This window comes from Spermophilus citellus, assembly GCF_964194105.1.
Source record: "Spermophilus citellus genome assembly, chromosome: 11".
Lineage (NCBI taxonomy): Eukaryota > Metazoa > Chordata > Mammalia > Rodentia > Sciuridae > Spermophilus > Spermophilus citellus.
Window position 1 is genome coordinate 132,551,326 of NC_138192.1, and position 16,912 is coordinate 132,568,237.

Here is a 16,912-nt window from a genome sequence, read left to right on the forward strand (position 1 = left end):
TGAGCAGGCGTTCTCTCTCTCCCTGGTGCTTGAGTGGCTGATTTATTTAAAGGTGTGTCAGCACCAGGATCAGATGAGCAGCCAGCCCCTCCTCCCTGCTGACGGCAGCTGTGCCAATAATTCATTTTTTAGCTCATTAGCTAACAGAGGCCATGAGCAGTGGTCCTCCGGGGCACCGGAACGAGGTGAAGTGATGTACTGCTGGCTTCCTGCTCTTGAACTGGCCTTCCTTGGGGTAAAGAAAGGGTGCATGAGACAAGCTGGAGACAGAAGAAGAGCAGGACGTCAGAGTGACCACTGGCATGTCTGCACCTGGCATCGTGGATTCCCAGGGTGGTGGCTTAGGCAGAATGTCCTCATACCCGGCAGCATCCACCTCTCACCTGTTGGCCATGCGGAAGCCTGGCAAGGGCAGTGGAGGTCTCAGATACTGTGTCTACTGTTTTCCTTCACCTGTTTTCCTTTTTCTTTCACAAAAGCTCAGGATGCCCTATCCAAATGCCAACTACCTACAGTTTGCCTCTTATAGTTCTGGAGGCTGGAGGCCCAAGGTCGAGGGGTTGGAGTCTGGCAAGGCCTCTTCCTGTCTTGCAAGTGGTTCCCTCTCATCCTTATCTGGCTCTCCCTGCACTCGGAGAGCAAGGGAGGCCTGGTGTCTCTTCCTCTCAGATGGGCACCTGCCCCAGGACCTTAGGGCTCCACCCTCATGCCCTCATTTAGCCATAGCCACTGCCCTAAAGACCTGAGTCCAGCTCCAGTCCCTGGGGTTAGGGCTTCAACATAGGAATCGGTGGGCAGGGAACCCAATTTAGTCCTTAACAGCCAGGAAACTTCAGACTTCTCATCTGTGGGCAAAGGCCAGCCCACTCAGCCCTCCAACTGTGACAGGCACAGGGTCACTTCAGTAACCCAGTGCCCTTCACCCCAGTGTCTCTGAGCCCTCCGTACCGTTAGGGGGCCTGGGAGACACCAACAGGCTTGTCCAGGCCCCAGCCGAGAGCAGCTCACCTGGCCACACTGAGCACGTGGAGTTGTGAGGCCCCCGGGTCTGCACGTTTAGGAACCTCAAGTACCAGCAGCAGCGAGGAGCCCCAGCCCCAGGCCACCGGCACCTCGGGTGCACACGCCGCCCCACTGCGGATGCTCTGTGCTTTATAAGAATACCAGCAGCTGTTTTCAGAGGGGCCTCTGTGGCCTAGGCCCTGTGTTTGAACTAACCAGGTTAAAACTGCTAACAAGAGTCATGGCTGATAGATGCGAAGCCAGCAGCCTCCCTTAGCTCCCTGGAAGTCACCTCTTGGTGTCTAAAAAAAAGATCACAGTCCCCAGGGACGCAGGGGTTGACTTTGCAGGACTGTTTTGGAAAAGCCCACAATGCTTCGGTGAAGGGCCACAATTACAGCCACACGCTGAGCAGCTCTGGGACATCCTGGGTGGAGGGTGGAGGTCCATGTGGACCGAGGCCAGGAGGGCAGACCCTGTGGAGAGTCCGCGAGGCTTGTCTTCTTGCAGTATTCCCGGCACCCGTCCCGAGGCCTGGCCCCTCTTCTGTATTGGAGTCAGAGGTCCAGGTGGCTGTCACCAGCTGCACCCTGCTGGGGGCTCTTACGTCACCTGGGGCCAGGCCCTCTTCCTGTTTCGGGCACATGATGCTGGAGCCCCCCTCTTAAAGAAGGCTCCCCAGACAGCATGTTTTCCGCCCTGCACACCTAAGCCCAGCTTCACTCTGTATCCAAAGGACACCAGTTTTTAAAAGCAGCGAGCAGCTCATCCCACCCTGTGCTGCTGTCAGTGACTGCCCTCTGGAGCATTCGCCACAGCTTTCTGTGGTGGCCCCATTGGAAGGCCAGTGGCCACCGTCCTCAGAGAACATGCAGACCCAGTAGGGGGGTCAGAGCTGTGGGATCTGCACTCTGCCTTTGGCTGGGGTATTTGAATATTAAAAAGAACATTTAATAACTGCAGTTGGGACCGGAGTTCCTATGCTAAGTTCTCCAGCTTACCCTGGATGACTTAGCAATGACTATTAAAATCAATCGGAGCAGAATAATACGGTCTGATTTTATGCCTACCGAAAAAATGAGAGTTAGCAAATTGGAACTTGGAAATCTGGACATATCCCACGCCATTATCCCTTTCGATTTAATTCACGTTTTGCTCCTTCTCTTTTGTGATTTATGAAATGCATCAACAAATGTTTAACATAAGTAAGGTTTTTAAAATAATTTCAAAACCACTGGGTTTTTTTGTCTCTTCTTCGTCACCAGAATTTCCGGACACCGTCTGCTTTTGTACCTGGTGTCTGCCCAGGTGGAGCACAGGTCATCCTCGGCCGCGGCCAGTGTTTGTCCTGGAAATCTCCCCATGAAAGAGTCAGGGGTCACTCTGGGGTCACTCGCATGTATCAGGAAGTGAAGCAAAACTAATCCAGGTTTGCTCCTGGAAGGATCTGTTTGCCTAAGTATTTAGCGACAGATTAGGGCTAACCCAACACTGGATCACCAGGCGCAGTGTAAACGGGGTAAAGGTGTGAGCGGGCCTTTCTTCTGGATGTCCTGAATGATGTGCTCTCAGAGCCTGTGGCGGAAGGAGGGCGGGAGGCCTGAGCGATTCCTGCTGGCCAGCAGCTGTGTACCCTGGTAATGCCCAGTACAGCATCGGGCTGTAGGGGAGGCCGGCTGCAGCTCAGTGTCCTGGGGGCTTCCGTAACTTGCTCTGGGCATGTGGGGGCTTTTCTTACCATCTTCATCACCCTCATCAAAAAGCTTGAGCAGGCTCCTGGCACCATTCAGGAGCGACTGGTAAGATCCCATGTTGTTCTTTTTTAGAGTCTTGGGTCCTCTCCCTTTTCTCCCCATAGCAGTGCCAGAGTCTGGAGAGTCCCTGGGTTTTCTGTCTCTTACATCTTTTTTTTTTTTTTTTTTTTTTTTTTGAGAAACCAACCCCAACCCCAGATACGATGGCCTGGGCCCTCCGCCTGGGCCCTCCCTCTGTGCCAGGACACTTGTCTTGTTGTCGGGGTTCTGCCTGCCCTGGCTTCTCTCCTCACTCTGTCCCCTCCTCTTTTTCCTCAGCCCTCCTACCCAATGTCACAGGCAGGGTCCCAGCTCTACAGACCCCTCGACACCCAGCTCCAGAGCTCGGTCCCTGCCAGGCTGCTAGGAGTCAGGGACCCGCTGCCCTCTTCACCTGCTCTCCACGCCCTGGAGCCCACCCCAGGCCTCCCCAGCTTCCCCCAGCTCAGCGCTGGCTGCAGGGAGACACCTGCCTGCTTCCTCTCCTGGGCCCTGGAACGCTTTCCCCCAGAAAACCCAGCTGTTCTGGGTCGTGTAAGGAATGCTGGGCATCCTGTCTCTTCCACGAAGCCTTTCCCAAGTCTGAAGAGATGACAGAAGTGCCCGCACGTCACCCAGCTCTGTCTGTCTGTTTTAAGACCTCCCTCCCCACTGGCCTGTCTGTCCTTCTGGAGAGTGGGCCTCAGTGACACCTAGGAAGAGCCCTCCTGCCCAGATCAGCCCAGTGGAGAGCAGACTCCGCCTGCCAGGGCCCAGAGCCGCAGTGCGCAGTTGACACTGAGTCGGGGTTGGAGGGCAGACACCTGGCCAGAGCCCAGCGAGGGAGAGCTGTGGGCTCCTGCACCTGGAGCCTGTGGAAACCCCTCAGCAGACCCACACAGGAAGGGGCACTCCTGACAGCTCTCTTTCAAGGTCACAGCTGCTGCACTAAAACAAAGAACTCAAGTCGGTGTGTCCAGGCTGTGGCCTTAGAGAGCTGGCTTTCCCTCTCTGAGGGCATCACAAGCCCCAGAGGTGCTGATCCTGGGTGCTGGCGGGGGGCAGGGAACTCGCACTTCTAGTACGTTGCCAGGGGGTGCCTCTGCAGGTGAGGATACCACTTTGGGAACTGGGGGTATCCTCCTGCCCTCACCCAGCTTCCTCTGCCATGTGGACAGGTCACTGCTTTGGGGTTGAGGGGCAGGGGCTGCAGCCGAGGTCCTCCTGCCTGGTGTGATCATGCCTGTCTGATGTCATCGCAGGGAGGAGAAGGAGCGGTGGATCCGGGCTAAGTATGAGCAGAAACTCTTCCTGGCCCCACTGCCCTGTCCTGAGCTGCCCCTGGGCCAGCACCTGCTGCGAGCCACCGCCGATGAGGACCTGAGGACAGTCATCCTGCTGCTGGCACACGGCTCCCGGGAGGAGGTGAACGAGACCTGCGGGGAGGGCGACGGCCGCACGGCGCTGCACCTGGCCTGCCGCAAGGGCAATGTGGTGCTGGCACAGCTGCTCATCTGGGTAGGTGGCGGGAGTGCCCTCTCTGTGCTGGGCTCTGTCTGGTGGAAGGCCCTCCTTACCAGCGTGAGAGTGGGGATCAAGTCCTAGGAAGGAATTTGGACTGCAGTGCGGTGGCCCCTGCCCTCTGGACTCACCGTGTGGGGCTGCAGAGCGAGGATGAGAGGCAGAAGTGAGGCTGCCTCAGGAGAGCACTCGCCTGGCACGTATGCGGCCCTGGGTTCCATCCCCAGCGTGTGGCGGGGGGGGGGGAGCCCACTGGACTCTCCTTGTGGTCCTCTTGGTGTGGCCCTTGCCGATTCTGAAGGTCCATCTTTCTGATGTCCGCTGAGGTCAAACGTGATGGCAGTGGCCCCTTTTTCATTTCCATCCTCTTTGGGGACCTGGGAAGTGTCCGATCTCATGGCTCGTGGCATTTCCCCAATGCCAAACCTTGGGTGTTTTTATTCACAAAATGCAATGGTAGAGCCCTAAACCCTGGAATTTGAGGGGGTGGGAGTTTTTCAAGGGGCTTCCTCTGGAATATTCTGAGTAATTTTTACTTGAAAACACTTTTCCTTCACATGGAAGCTCAAGTGGTATATCATGATCCCGCAAGAGGCCCTGCCTGTGGTTCTCCACCAGCTCCCAGGGCACCTGGACAGAGCCACAGAGGAGTCAGAGGAGGGGCGCCCTGCTGGGGCTCCTTTGCCTGCACCCGAGGCAGCTGCGCATCCCAGTCCGGCACCACTGAGGAGGACTGCAGCTTCCTCCATGTCTTTAACCTACTTTTTGATGGTTGCAGTAGAATTAGACACGCAGATACTAAATCAAAAATTGATCAGATCCTCAGCCTCATTTTGGCTCAGTAGAGACTGAATGAAACTAAATAGCAGTGTTTTTAGTTTGCCTGGGCTGCAGTGACAGCAAACCAGTGACTAGCTCAGCCCTGGCTGCAGGGAGCCACCTGCGGCACACAGCTGCACTGACTTTCTTGCAGCTCTGGAGGCTGGAAGCCCAAGATCAAGGTGTCAGCAGGGCTGCTGTCTCCCGTGGCCGCCTGCCTTCTTGCCGTGTCCTCACATGGTCACTGCTCTGTGGACAAGAATGTCCAGTGTCTCCTGCTTTTCCTAGAGGACACCAGTCAAATTGGCCTGGGGGCTGGGATTCCAGCACAGCAGTGGCAGGCACACAGTTCCGGCCTTCCCAGTGCATGTGGCTTTCCCCGCCCCATTGTCCAGGAGCCCTCCCTGCAGTGCGTCCTGCTGCTGCAAGCTGGCAGAAGCAGCAGAGGGCCTTGCTCATGAGCAGCAGGCCTAGGAATCTGGTATCAGAAGGAGGGACTTGCCCTCCTTGCCTTCTCTCTGACAGTCACGGTCCTGCGAAAGACTCAGAACGTGCACACACACACCACACAGTTCATTTCTTCTACCAGGGACTGTTTTCAAGTAGAATGTGTAACAGCAATGGAGTGACTGAGTGGGTCCTTGGCACAGGACCCTGTGGCTCTTAGGAGCTGTGCTTGTGAGTCATTTTTAATGATGTAAGAAAATGATCACACCCAGCGTTCAGTTAAAAAAAAAAATACAGAGTATTCATATATAGTTTTATCTCCATCACAGCTATGGACGTTAGATTCAAAGAACCATTAGAGGGAAACACTAAACTCAGCAAAGGTGACCTCTGAGTGGCCAGGTCACAGCTGAGGTTTTCCTCCTGTGTTCTTAACGTGTGACTATGTGTTTTCTTTTTTCTTTTTTAATATTTATTTTTTTAGTTTTTGGTGGACACATCTTTATTTTTTTTTATCTGTATGTGGTGCTGAGGATCGAACCCAGCGCCCCGCGTATGCCGGGCCAGCACGCTAGGGCTTGAGCCACATCCCCAGCCCTACTTATGTGTTTTCGACAATGAAAATGAATTGCCTCTGAGATTTTTTTAAGTGATTATTTTTTTCATTTACAAATGGAAAGTTGAAGTAGAAACAACAAGATTCAGAGTTGTCCCAACCCATTCGTGTTGCAGGGAAGGGCATCCGCTGGCAAAGGTGAGCTTCCCAGGCGCCGGCGCCGCTGGCCCCGCTGACCCTGGCCACTCCGGCCCCCAGCCAGTCCCCGGTAGCCAGTTCCCACGTGCAGGGCTTAAGGGGAAGCTGCCCCTCGCTCCCTGCCGTCTGGTCCCCGGGCACTAACGGGCTTCTGTTCCTCCGCAGTACGGGGTGGACGTCATGGCCCGCGACGCCCACGGGAACACGGCGCTGGCCTACGCCCGGCAGGCCTCCAGCCAGGAGTGCACCGAGGTGCTGCTGCAGTACGGCTGCCCCGACGAGCGCTTCGTGCTCATGGCCACCCCCAACCTGTCCCGGAAGAACAATAACCGGAACAACAGCAGCGGGAGGGTGCCCAGCATCATCTGAGAGCGGCGCCCCTGCCCACCACGCCGGGGACCCCGCCTCGCCGTCCGCTCTCGGAAGTCACAGCACGTGAGTCCTGTCACGTCCCCTCCCTCTTCCTGGTGGCCACCTCCCGCCCAACCACCCACTCACCCCCAGAAACCTCCCAACCCGGACCTCCTCGAGGGTGGAAGAAGAGGCCAGGAGGCTGCAGAGGCGGTTCCTTTCGACGGACTCCCGACGCCGCGCGGGGGAGAGCACGCCTCGGGTCCTTGACGATAGCACACGGCGTGGGACCCCTGCCCCGGTGGCCCCTGGACAGAGCAGGGCACGAGGGACGAGGGCCGGGAGCGGGTGGGAGGTGAGGAGCGAGGAGCCGGGGCACCTCCCCTACTGGCAGTTAAGCACAGGAGTCCATTTCACCTCCACCCAACGGAGCGCCCGGATCTCATCTCTTCTCCGAGGAGCTTGACGGCATAAATCAGGAGCCAGCCCAGAGTTTGTCAGGTCTGAAGCCCCTATGATGGTATGTGTCAAATCAGTTGTAGCTAATCTGTCCAGGGAGAATACTGGCTTCATTACGCTTGTATAGTTGAGTTCTTCCAGCATTACCGCTGTTTAATAGGACATGATTACTCATCACTGAGGAGAGAGCACATTAGCCCAGGAGGTAGTCACGGGCACGCTCCGGTGATTGCCGCGATGTGATTGCCATACTCTGAGAAGCATCGTATTATCCCAGGCATGTTCTTTCGAGCCCTCGGAGCCCTCCTTTCTAAATTCACTGTCATAATTTAGTATCTGTTTAATTTTTCAGTCCAAAGAGAGGAAATCAGTTGCTGAGTATTATTTGACTGCAGTCTCCTTGGTGCAAAAACAAAATGGAAAAAATAAATAAGAATAACTTGGAAATTCAAAAGGAAACAGTGAATCTAGCTGGCAGCAGCTTCCTGAGTGCATTTGGTAAACTAAGTAAATACATGAAAGGCTATTTTTTTTTCCTGAAAGTGAGAGAGATTTTCTGTCCTTTGGCCAAGGTGGATGTGCCAGGCCTCAGTCACTCCCAGGCGGCACGGCCTGCCTTACCCAGGCTTCTGTCTTAGGTCCTTAGGTAAGATGTGTGAAAATCTATTTGAATAAAAGAAGTTCATAAATATGCATTGATTTTTGTACAGACAAATGGCACCTCTGTTAATTTATAAATTGAACTGGATGTGAACTAATAATGTGCAACTAGTTGAGATAAGAGGGTTACAGATCATTGTACATGGAAAATATTCCCAGCAGTAAACACTTCCATTAATGTGATATACAGCCTTTAAAAAGGAACAGATCAAAATAAGATGGTGGTACAATTTGCTTATTAAAATCGAGAAAGGGAAGAAAAAAGACACTGGATCGTCTCGTATTAGGAAGGGGGTGAAGGAGCACGACTTCTTCTTTGAAGGTGTGTTGTAGATCTGAGACCACTCTTGCCCACCCAGAACGAGGAGCTCTGGCAGGACAGGGGGATTTTCTGAACCCCAGACCCTGCTCTGTGGCAAAGGCGCCTGGGGAGCAGCTGCCCATGGTGCCAGCCCCACCTAGGTCCAGAGAACCCCGGGCAGCGTGGCACCAGGCCCTCCCCATTTTACTAGTTTGCCATCATGGGGTCATCGGGGGCTTCAGACTCAGGTCCCCTTCAATGTGGTGGTCAAGGGTAGAAAAGCAAACCACGATGCACCTTACATTACGAAAGGGGCAGCTCTACCCAGAGCCCTGTGGCCACGTGGCCCTGAAGGAGGTTGTCACATGGAAACACGGGGCGCTGGGCTGACATAGCACAGGAACGTGAAGCCTCTTGGCTCAGCAGCCACAGGAGAAGTTCCTTGCTCTCATATATTAAACCTTATATTTTGTAAGAGTTTTTCCTCTTCTTTCACTTTTTAAAAAAAAATTAAAGTAGGTGGGGGAAAATAAAGCTTTACACAGAATTTATATGTGGGTAAGTGTTTCACGGAGATTTCTAATGTTAATTAAGCTCAGAGGAACTGACCGGTATCCAGAACTATCACAGGTGCAGCAAGCCACAGTTCCGAGAACCTCGACCGTGGTTCTATAATCCCTCCATTTGGCTTCTAATTCTGTGTTTCATCACTGTGTAGTTATTTTAAATGTGAATAGAGAAAAAAATGTCATTGCCTATTTTTGAAGAATACATTAGCATCCAGTCCTGCTATACACATTTGCCTCTATACACCGTAGACCTTCTGTAGAGAACACAGATAGAATATAAATGAAAATCTTAAATTATTTCATTGTAGTTAATTCCCACTCTAGGAATGCTTTATCATAGTGGAGCCTTCTTTTGAAAAGAAACGGAATTCCCTGTAAGGCTTCTCTTGGGATGTATATGAGTGTGTACATACTATATGTGTTTATAATATAATATTTTCCCAAATGACTTCTTGTCTCACTTCACCTTCCACAGCCTGAGTGCTGGACCCGTTCCCTCCCTCCCTCCTGCCCCTCCCTGCCATTTGTGGCCATGTTGCCCTGGCCCAAGGCTGCCCACTTTCTGGATCCCACATTTTGGCAACGGACGGAAGAGCAGCAGTGGGGTTTTGAGGATTTCCTGTCAAATAAAGGAGAGTGGTGGCTAATGTGTTCACGTGCCTGTGTCAGGCTCTGGTCCTTTCTTGGCCGACAGTGTTCCTGCTCCCATTTGAAAGCTTACTAACGCTGGGTCTGGAGGAAGCAGGGGCCAGGAGCCAGTGTTAGAAATGAACAGTACGGAAAGGGGGTTGGAACTTCCTGTCTACATTCCACCCTCTAGAGAGAGGGTGACATGAGTAGCCACCACTGCAGAGTCCACATGACCTTTCTGTTGGAGTAGAAACTCCCGAGGTGAGAGCCAGCTGGGGGTGCCCAGGAGCAGCCCATGGCATGGGGATCTAGACAGCACCTGGGCAGTGCTGCAGCTTGGCTTTGTGGTCACTGACCTGTGAAGTGTGAGGCACAGACCTGGCAGGATTTCTTCAGCAGCCAGGGGTCCCTGCAGGGGAAGGGGCTACGATTCTGACCAGGATGAACAGACCTCAGGTGCTGCGGGGAGAGGAGAGGAGGGTACCAAGCCCAGCACCCCAGTAATGGCCCCAGGAGATGAGCAGTTCAAGAGGGAGGAACGGATTCATGAGCCTTTGCTCTCTCAAATGGTGCACTGTCCTATCTCCTAGCAAGGACACACAGTGTTTATGTAGCCCGGAAAGGTAGAAGAGAGTGAGCTCTTTTTTCCAGGGCTGGGGGTGGAATCCAAGACCATGCCACATGGTCCACACACCGAGCTACACCCCCAGCTAGAGTCACTCTTGCCTGTAGTCCCTACTGGGCACATTCTCTGCAGGCCAGTCTGGCCAAACGGCCTCTTGCAGCTCAAGTACAGGTCCACGCACGAGAGCTCCCTTTGCCACAATTCCTCCCAGCCTGATGAGGTCGATTAGAGGCGTCTTCTGCCTTGTGGCGTGGACACCAGGCTTGCCACCCTGTGACATCTACACCAAGATGTAACTTCATTGGAAGAATGTGGTCTGCTGAGAAAGAGCTTTGGTCGGTCGACAGACAAGTCCCCCTGGCCCTGCCTTCTCCCCAGAGGGTGCAGGCAGGCAGCCTTAGGCAGCCACCAGCCCTCGGGCTCGACCCTCACCTGTGGACCTGGCAGGTTTCCACCTGGCCTGGGGGACGCCAGCTCACACCTGGCAGGGATGAAGCCCAGGGATCGGGAGCGTTTGTTAGGAACAGAAATGAAGTCAGCACACACTTGGACACCCAGCCCCAGCTGGCACTGTGTCCTCACACCCCTTGTCCTGGGAGGTGGCAGTGGCACAGGAGAGAGGAACTGGGCCTACGTGCAGGGGACAGTGCACTCAGCCCCCACTTGTCAGAACGTTGCTCATTTTCTTGGTGGTCATCTCCAGAGGAGGGAGCCGAGCATTGCCCCATGCCATTATTTACGCTGCCCCAGGTCAAGGCCACCCTTCTCCCTCCTGTGCCCTTCTGGTGGCATTGGCTGGTCCTCACCTTGGTGCCCTTTTCTTCTCCTCAAGGATCAGTGCTTGCTGGAGGCACCCTGCACTGGCTGAGTGTGGCCTTAGGCTCTGCCACCCTGTCCCCACCAGACAAGCTTGTGAGGTTGATTGGAGGGCAAGTGTCCAGCCCACTGAAGCACCCACCTCCCCCCCCCCAAGGCCCAGGTCAACATTGTGTCTGAATTTGGTGAAAGGGGACCTGCGCAGCCCCCTGCCTGAGCTGTGTCCTAGGTGCCAGGGCCCTTATTCTTCCTCCCGGCATTTAAGAGTGTTCTGGGAGGAAACCGGAGGGGGCAGTCTGCACCCCTGCCTGGGCAAGTCCAGCCTGGCCTCAGTGGAGCTTCTCCCCAGCAGAGGTGTGACTGGCCGCCTCATGGCTTCCCCACCCATCTGCTCTGCCCCCATCCCTCTCCCTGACAAGGTCACTGAGACTTTTCTAGAACTCCCCTGAGTTGTATTTATGGCCTCCAAGCAAACAGATTGAAAAGCAGTCAGGAAGGAATTCGAATAGAAATGTGCTGGAGACACCTCTTTCCTTCAAAGGGGACAGGATTTATCTCCAGCTGCCTCCTGGGACTCGGGTTGTTCACGTCCTGAAGTCACATCTGAGGTGATTGCCACCCTCCTCCCTCACCCGGAAGCTAAGCCAGGGCCCAGGCCTCAGGCATCCTTCAAGCCCATCACCCGGGTCCCTGAGCAGCCCACCAGGCCTGGCCTGCTCGCCCAGGTGTGGTGCTGGCAGACGGCAGAGCAGGGGACTCCTGGACCCTGCTGCACCTCTGATTGGCACTCTCTTCTGCTTGCGCCCTGCCTGGTGGGTCCTCGACACTCAAGCATCTAAATTAGGTTGTTTTCAGCCCAAATGTTCCAGTTCTGCAGAGGAGGGAGGGGCCCAGCACCTTGGGGTAGATGAGCTGCCAAGCAGCAGCCCTCAGACTCTCCATCACTGCCAGGAGGTAACCCTGGACCCGAGATGTCCCTGACTGGAGAAACCAGGCATCAGGGCCCATGTCCGACTTCATGGGGGAAAGATGACATTTAACAACTTAGACCTTAGTGTTTCAAACCAGAAGTACTCCCCCCCTTAGGAAAGCAACCCTGCCCCAAATTTTTAAAAAATATTAACAGATTCCCTGCGTACATTGTAAATCTGCTGCTGTTTAAACGTGGGTCTGCATCCTGTGTCGGGGTTGACATTAGAGGTTATTATTCTCCATGGATTATTCTGGAAAGGGATTCTGTGAAACAAGTCTTTACCTGAAGGGATTTAAGCTGGTTTAGGAGCATTGGTGTCTCGGTGCAGTGACCTCCCACCTGCAGCAGCACAGCAGGGGGACCTTGGGAAGCCTGCTCTCCCGTGTTCCATCACCAGGTGTTTTTGGTTTGGGGTTTGCCCCTGTCGGGGGGCCTCCTCCCACCCAGTGCCTGGGCCTAGGGGTGGGCACCCAGCACTCAGCTGCTGCAGGTCCACAGCAGGCGCCTCCCCCACGTGAGAGCCCGGCTGGCTCAGGGCTGTGTGTCTGGGGGCCTGTTTGTGGTGTGCACTGGGAGTGTCGGGTGCAGGTGGAAGAAGGACCAAGAGGTGGGAGACACAACGGGGAGGGCAGAGCCCTGAACACACCAGCAGCTGACAGCAGCACCCGGGGCCCATTATACCCTGTCACTCAGTGCCAGGTGGCACCCACACTAGCCCTGAAAGCAGCTGCTAGAGTCAACTGTAGATCTCTTAGAAGACCTGTGCCCACCAAGGGTGCCCACTCAGAGTGGGCTCCAGGAAGCAGCCCTGGGCCCTCCCCCTGCTGTGTAGTACCAGCTCATGGAGGTCTTGGCAGGCCTCGTGCAGAGACGCTGGCTGGGCAGCCCGCTGCCCTCAGCCGAGGAGCCAGTGAAAATGTCTGTGCAGCATGCCAGGTCACCAGGGTCGGGAGCAGAGGGGACCAAGGGGCCGAGAGTGGGGGCCAGTCCAGGCAGCCAGCACTCACGCCCTGCCCACCTCCCCCTGGGGCCGCTGCAGCGTTCTCTCCAGGACCCTCAGGGGCACACGGGGAGCTGGAGCAGGTCTGGGCTGCCCCAGATGGCCAGGAGGTGATGTAGAAATGCTCCATAGTGTTGGGGGAATGACCTTAATGTGCGGAAGAGTCCCAAAGCACTGCCCCGTGGACGGCCCCTCTGTCCCACCGGCCTGCCTTGGTCCTCATCTTGCGTGGGAGCCTGTTTCTGAAAGGGGGCTGGAACAGATCAGAGGTGACACAGAGGCACATTATCTGGGGTGGACAGGGAAGGCCGCACCTCAGCCCACCTTGCAGCACGTTTCTGTTTCTGTAAATAGCCATGTACAGAAGATGGAAGGGCAGCCGGGTCCATCCAGAGACAGGGGTCACTTGGGTTGTTTTTATATTACCTCATTCGGCAACTCCATGTTTCACGATGGCTCAATGACGCTTTATTTATGTTGTTTGTACTGTAATTAAAACCATGGACAGACAGTTCACTCTGCTTGTTATTTCATATGACCTCGTTTGGATTAAATATGCCCGTTTGTATTTTCCTGCCTTGGGATTTTTTTTGTGTCAGCTGTACAGTATTCTAAGGGGAAAAGAAAAAGAAAGCCGTGTGAAGTCGCGGAGAGAGGTGGCTATAGCGTAGAGGCCTCTTTCTAATAAAGAAATGAAAATACATCTACGACGCTTCCGTGGACTCCGTGTTTGGTGTTGGTCATTCGTCACGGCTGATGGGGTTTCCTCCAGGGAAGGTCTGTCACAGAGAAGGGCTTGGACTGCATGAGAGGGACGGTCTGGGCCTGCCACCCCACCTGAGGGACCCGGCCCAGGGGCTGCGGAGTGGAAGGAGGGAAGGGGCTGCTGCTTCATCTCATTCTCAGGGACAGAAACCCCCCCCCCCAGAGGACGTGGTTTCCCCGGCCAGCACGTCGGACTGGACCCCGGCAGTCCAGGAACCTCAGCTGTGTCTTTGCACTGCTCCAGGCTGCCACAGAGGAGGGGCAGGGAGGCAGCGGGCAGCCAGGGAATGACACCAGGCCAGGGTTCCACTCCTCATGGCGTTGTGGTCACGAGCATTATTGTGACATTCTCACACGATGTTCACTGTGTCTTTATTTCCCCAAAGTCAGAGAAGTACAAGGAGGGTAAAACCCCAAACGCCACCACCCAGGCGTCATTGCAGTTGGGGGTGTGGTGAGGGCCTTCCCGGGCTTCTGCACACACCGGGGACCTGCTCCCTGCTCACAAGTACTGACACTTCCTCCTAATTTTCCAGCGCACAGGAAGCTCACAGTGCAGAGGGGACCAAGCTCACAGTGCATAGTGCCTCCTGACTGTCCCAGCCAAAAGTGTGGCCCACACTCAGGGTGGCATGTCACACCCCAGCAGGCCAGAGTCCCCAGGGACAAAGGTGATGTTCTTCCAGAAAATAACAAGGTCCACGGAGGTAATCTGCAGAGGGCTCAGGGCATCCCTCGCACACTGGTTATTGTCTCGGGCCAAACATTTGCAAAACAGCTTAAATAAATTAAAAGGTTACTTTTCCTCACAAAATCAGAAGCTGGAGGCAGGCCAGCTGGTGCTGGCTGGACAGCTGCAGAACACGCCCAGCCCCCACCCAGGGTCCAGTGCCCTTGGGGGCCTCGGGTCCACCTTCCGCCCCTCTGGTCACCTTTCCCTGGTGCTAGTTACCCTTAACTCCAGCACCAGTATCCCAGGTGGAAAGAAGAGTCAGGAGGAGGAGGGCCAGCGGGCCCCTCATTACACCACTGGCCAGACCAGACCAGTTGGGGCCACTCAGGTCGCAAGAGAGCCTGGGAAACATGATGTTGGTGGGGTGAGGGCTGGTGACTGCCAGAGTTGGGGAGAGCGGGTGTGGAGCAGACAGCCCAGGGTCTCTGCCCAGGGTCCTTTCACTTGTCACCATACATGCATACCCAGTGATCCGCACACAGTACCTCCATGGGACAGAGGCCAGTGGGCAGCTGTCCGCACCTTGCTCTGTGGCTCAGTGGCTCCTCATCTGACCTGCCCGCCCCTCCTGGGCTCGTCCCCACTCTCCTGTGGCACTGAGTCACCAAGGGTGTAGGCCTTTCTCCCAGCAGGCCTCAGCTTTTCCAGGCCCAAGGCTGGGAACCGAGCCCCTCCCACCCCAGGGTGCCCAGTGCTGTTGGGAGGCGCCCCAGGGTCAGTCAGTGAAAGCAGAACAGATATTCAGATTCCAGAGCCAAAACTTCTGATGTGATGGTGCACGGCGCTGGCCAGATTCCCTCAGGACGGACAGAGCATGCTGCGGGTGTGCCAAGGCCCCGGGCATCTTCCTGTAACCCAGGAATCCAGGCCACCACCTCTGTCACAGCAGGACCACACCAGAGTGAGCCCAGTGTCCAGGAGTCCAGCCAGGGAATGACACAAAGATGCTCTCAGAGGGCAGTCACCACAAAATGAGGAAAACGAGCTCCCAGGCCAGCGAGGTGGCTAACTAGGCCGTGGCACTTCTACGAAAATCACTGACGATTATTTCATCATCCGAACTGTCCACCACAAGGAAGTAACAAATAAAAACAAGGATACAAAGGCACACAGAAGGCTGATCTCTACTAAAGATTCTTAAATCCTGAAAAGAATAAAAGACAGGTGCTGGTCCCTGGGGAGCTGGGGGGGGGGGGGATGTGCATGCTGCCAGGGAGCAAGCGCCCTGCCGCAAGCCGCACCCCCAGCCCTCTAGTGATTTTGGGTTACTCCATACTCTATACTTCACTGTTGTCATTTTATCCATAAGAATGAGTTTAAAAGGTTCTGTCAGGGTGTGCACTGGCTCTCATGGCTTGCCCCTGACTTGGAAGGGAGGGAGCGCTGGGGGTGTCTATTACATTGGTGACACATTGAGAAACTCTTTATGATGGAAGATTAGGGAAGAGGTAGGAAGTGACCCTGGCCTGGTGGAACCTGAAGGGACAGAATTCAAGCTGACCCCAGGCAGCCTCAGCGCACGCAGCGGGGGAACCGTCCAGAAGGCCCATTCCTGCCTCTCCCCCTCTGGGGCCCAGTGCCCTCCAGGTGTCTGCCTCCCTCCCAGCCCACCTTTCCCACTGGGGGACCTTGGCTGGCTCCAGAATGTTCTCCCCTTGCCCACACACCCTCCTAGGACCCTCCTACTAGGGATATGATCTGATTGTCCTCTGCTCAAAACCTCATCCGAGATGCCCATTATCCTGAGGATTCTGTTCAAAACCCTAGAGGTAGTCCCCCATCGACTGCTGGGCCCGCTCCCTCCCCAGCCTCATCCTGCGCCCACCCCACCCCTTCCTCACTGGCTCCGGGGGCCTTCCCACACCTGCCTCTGCGACACAGACCCGATGTCCCCCTTTCCTCTCCCTGAGAAGGCCCCCTTGGTGGCCAGCCCCTCCTCTCTCTGGGGTCTAAGATGAAGTAGCCCTTCCTGGGGGAGCCCTCTCCCTTCCCCGTGCCCCCTCAGCTTCCCTGCACCTGGGTGGGCCTCCTCCGTCTCCACAGTGCCCCTGGGGAGGCTTCTGCCTGCCCTGTGGGATGCTGCACCTCCCACCCATGGCCTGGTTCTGTGGGGGTGGCCCCTGGAACCCCGCCCACCTGCCTGCCCTGGGAAGGAGTGATCGACAGGGGCACCCCCCGGCCCTTGGTGGCTCCCCTTTCCTGGAGCACCTGGATGGCACGCGCCCAGCTGCAGAGACAGCTCTCCTCAGGTCAGTCTTCGGCCATGAGGCCTCACAGAGCTGAGGAGGAGGAAGAGTCCACAGACATGCACCCGGTGACCCCAGGATGCCCCAGCTGCAGCCAGGCCAGGCCTGTCCCCGGAAGGGCACTCTCTCCCCAGCCCACCCTGGCTTTGTTGGAGCCCACCATGGGCCAGGCCCCTCTTGTGGGGGTGAAGGACTCTCAGACCCCCTGGGCTGGGTCCCCGGCCCGGCTCCCATGGGTCCTGGCTGCACCCTGCCCGGCCTCCACCCTGGTGTGCACATGACAACCCAGGTCCCAGCACAGCTGCCTCAGAGACAAAAGCCCTGCCGCCCACACTGGCAAGGGTGGAAGAGTTACGCCAGCCCCACTGCTGCAGCACGTCCCAAGAAGCCGCCAGGCCACAATTTATCACCACTAAAGTCCGGTAAGGCGCCTAATTGGCCCATAAATGTGGTCCAATAACTGCAGCTG

The 16,912-nt window shown here is 55.7% G+C and overlaps 1 protein-coding gene across 10 annotated transcripts in view; it reads left to right on the forward strand.

The window, feature by feature from the left end:
* AGAP1 (ArfGAP with GTPase domain, ankyrin repeat and PH domain 1) overlaps window positions 1-13,406 on the forward strand; it is a 496,078-nt gene extending 482,672 nt beyond the window's left edge. For all 10 annotated transcript variants that reach the window (XM_081261162.1, XM_081261161.1, XM_081261163.1 and 7 more), the window contains 2 exons: window positions 4,037-4,292; window positions 6,481-13,406. In XM_081261162.1, coding sequence (XP_081117288.1) covers window positions 4,037-4,292; window positions 6,481-6,684 — 460 coding nt within the window. In that variant the 3' untranslated portion in view covers window positions 6,685-13,406. The remainder of the gene's footprint in view (window positions 1-4,036; window positions 4,293-6,480) is intronic.
* The last annotated feature ends 3,506 nt before the right edge of the window (window positions 13,407-16,912 follow it).